Genomic DNA, 827 nt, shown 5'->3' on the forward strand with positions numbered 1-827 from the left:
ATGGGAGCTGCGGCCGCCGCCTGCCCCCGGGCAGGAGAAGGGCGGGCCTTCCAGGGAGCCCCCGGGCAGGGGCGCGGGGCAGCGGTCTCCACGCTGGTGGGGCTGGCAGCAGTCCCCCTCCCCTCCTGCAGCAAGAGGGTAGGGGCACGCAGGGAAAACAACCCGAAATCCACCAAAAAAACCACCCCAAAAAGGGCAGGCAGGGTCTCTGCAAAGGAGGAGCCCCACAGAGAGCAGCCCTCTCGGCCAGCCGTGCCCCAGGAGCCCTGCCGGGGTCAGCCCCAGCGCACACCGCTGCGGAGATCCTTTGCCCCACAATTAGGAGAGCGTGTAAAATCAGCGCGGGCTGCAGCACAAAACCTGGTCAGGCTGCCGCCGCCTCACCCCACGCATCCCCCCCTGGCTCCGGCTGCCGCCACGCACCGCCCGGAGCTGGTCAACTGACAGCCTCATCTCCCGGGGGAGCGGCCCACGTCAGCCGAGAGGCGATTTTCCCTCCGGATGATATCACTTCGGAAACCGTTACACCAGAGCAGGCGCGGAAAGCGCCCATGCGCGGCATGAGTAAGCGGTGCTGCCGCAGGAGGCACAGCCCCGAGCGACGGCGGGCTCCGGCCGGGCAAAGGTCACCCGGCGCTCCCACCAGGATTTTCAGCCGCGCTGGTGGGGCTGAGCAAGGGGCGACCGAGTCCCCACAGCTGCGGGTGCCAAGCGCAAGATGCCAGCACCACCCTGGCTGGGTCACAGCCCCGTCCCCCCCAGACGGAGGCCCTGGCGCAGGGCGATAAAGAACTTGCTCAGCTACGTGGCATTTCACCGGCGGTCCC

The 827-nt window shown here is 68.6% G+C and overlaps 1 protein-coding gene across 1 annotated transcript in view; it reads right to left on the minus strand.

Moving 5' to 3' along the window:
• Positions 1–562, minus strand: part of UAP1 (UDP-N-acetylglucosamine pyrophosphorylase 1) — a 9,321-nt gene extending 8,759 nt beyond the window's left edge. The window contains exon 1 of the mRNA XM_009320686.1: positions 474–562. Within this exon, the coding sequence (XP_009318961.1) occupies positions 474–562 (89 nt within the window). The remainder of the gene's footprint in view (positions 1–473) is intronic.
• Between the last annotated feature and the right edge of the window lie 265 nt (positions 563–827).

Source organism: Pygoscelis adeliae, unplaced genomic scaffold, assembly GCF_000699105.1.
Source record: "Pygoscelis adeliae isolate BGI_AS28 unplaced genomic scaffold, ASM69910v1 Scaffold402, whole genome shotgun sequence".
NCBI lineage: Eukaryota > Metazoa > Chordata > Aves > Sphenisciformes > Spheniscidae > Pygoscelis > Pygoscelis adeliae.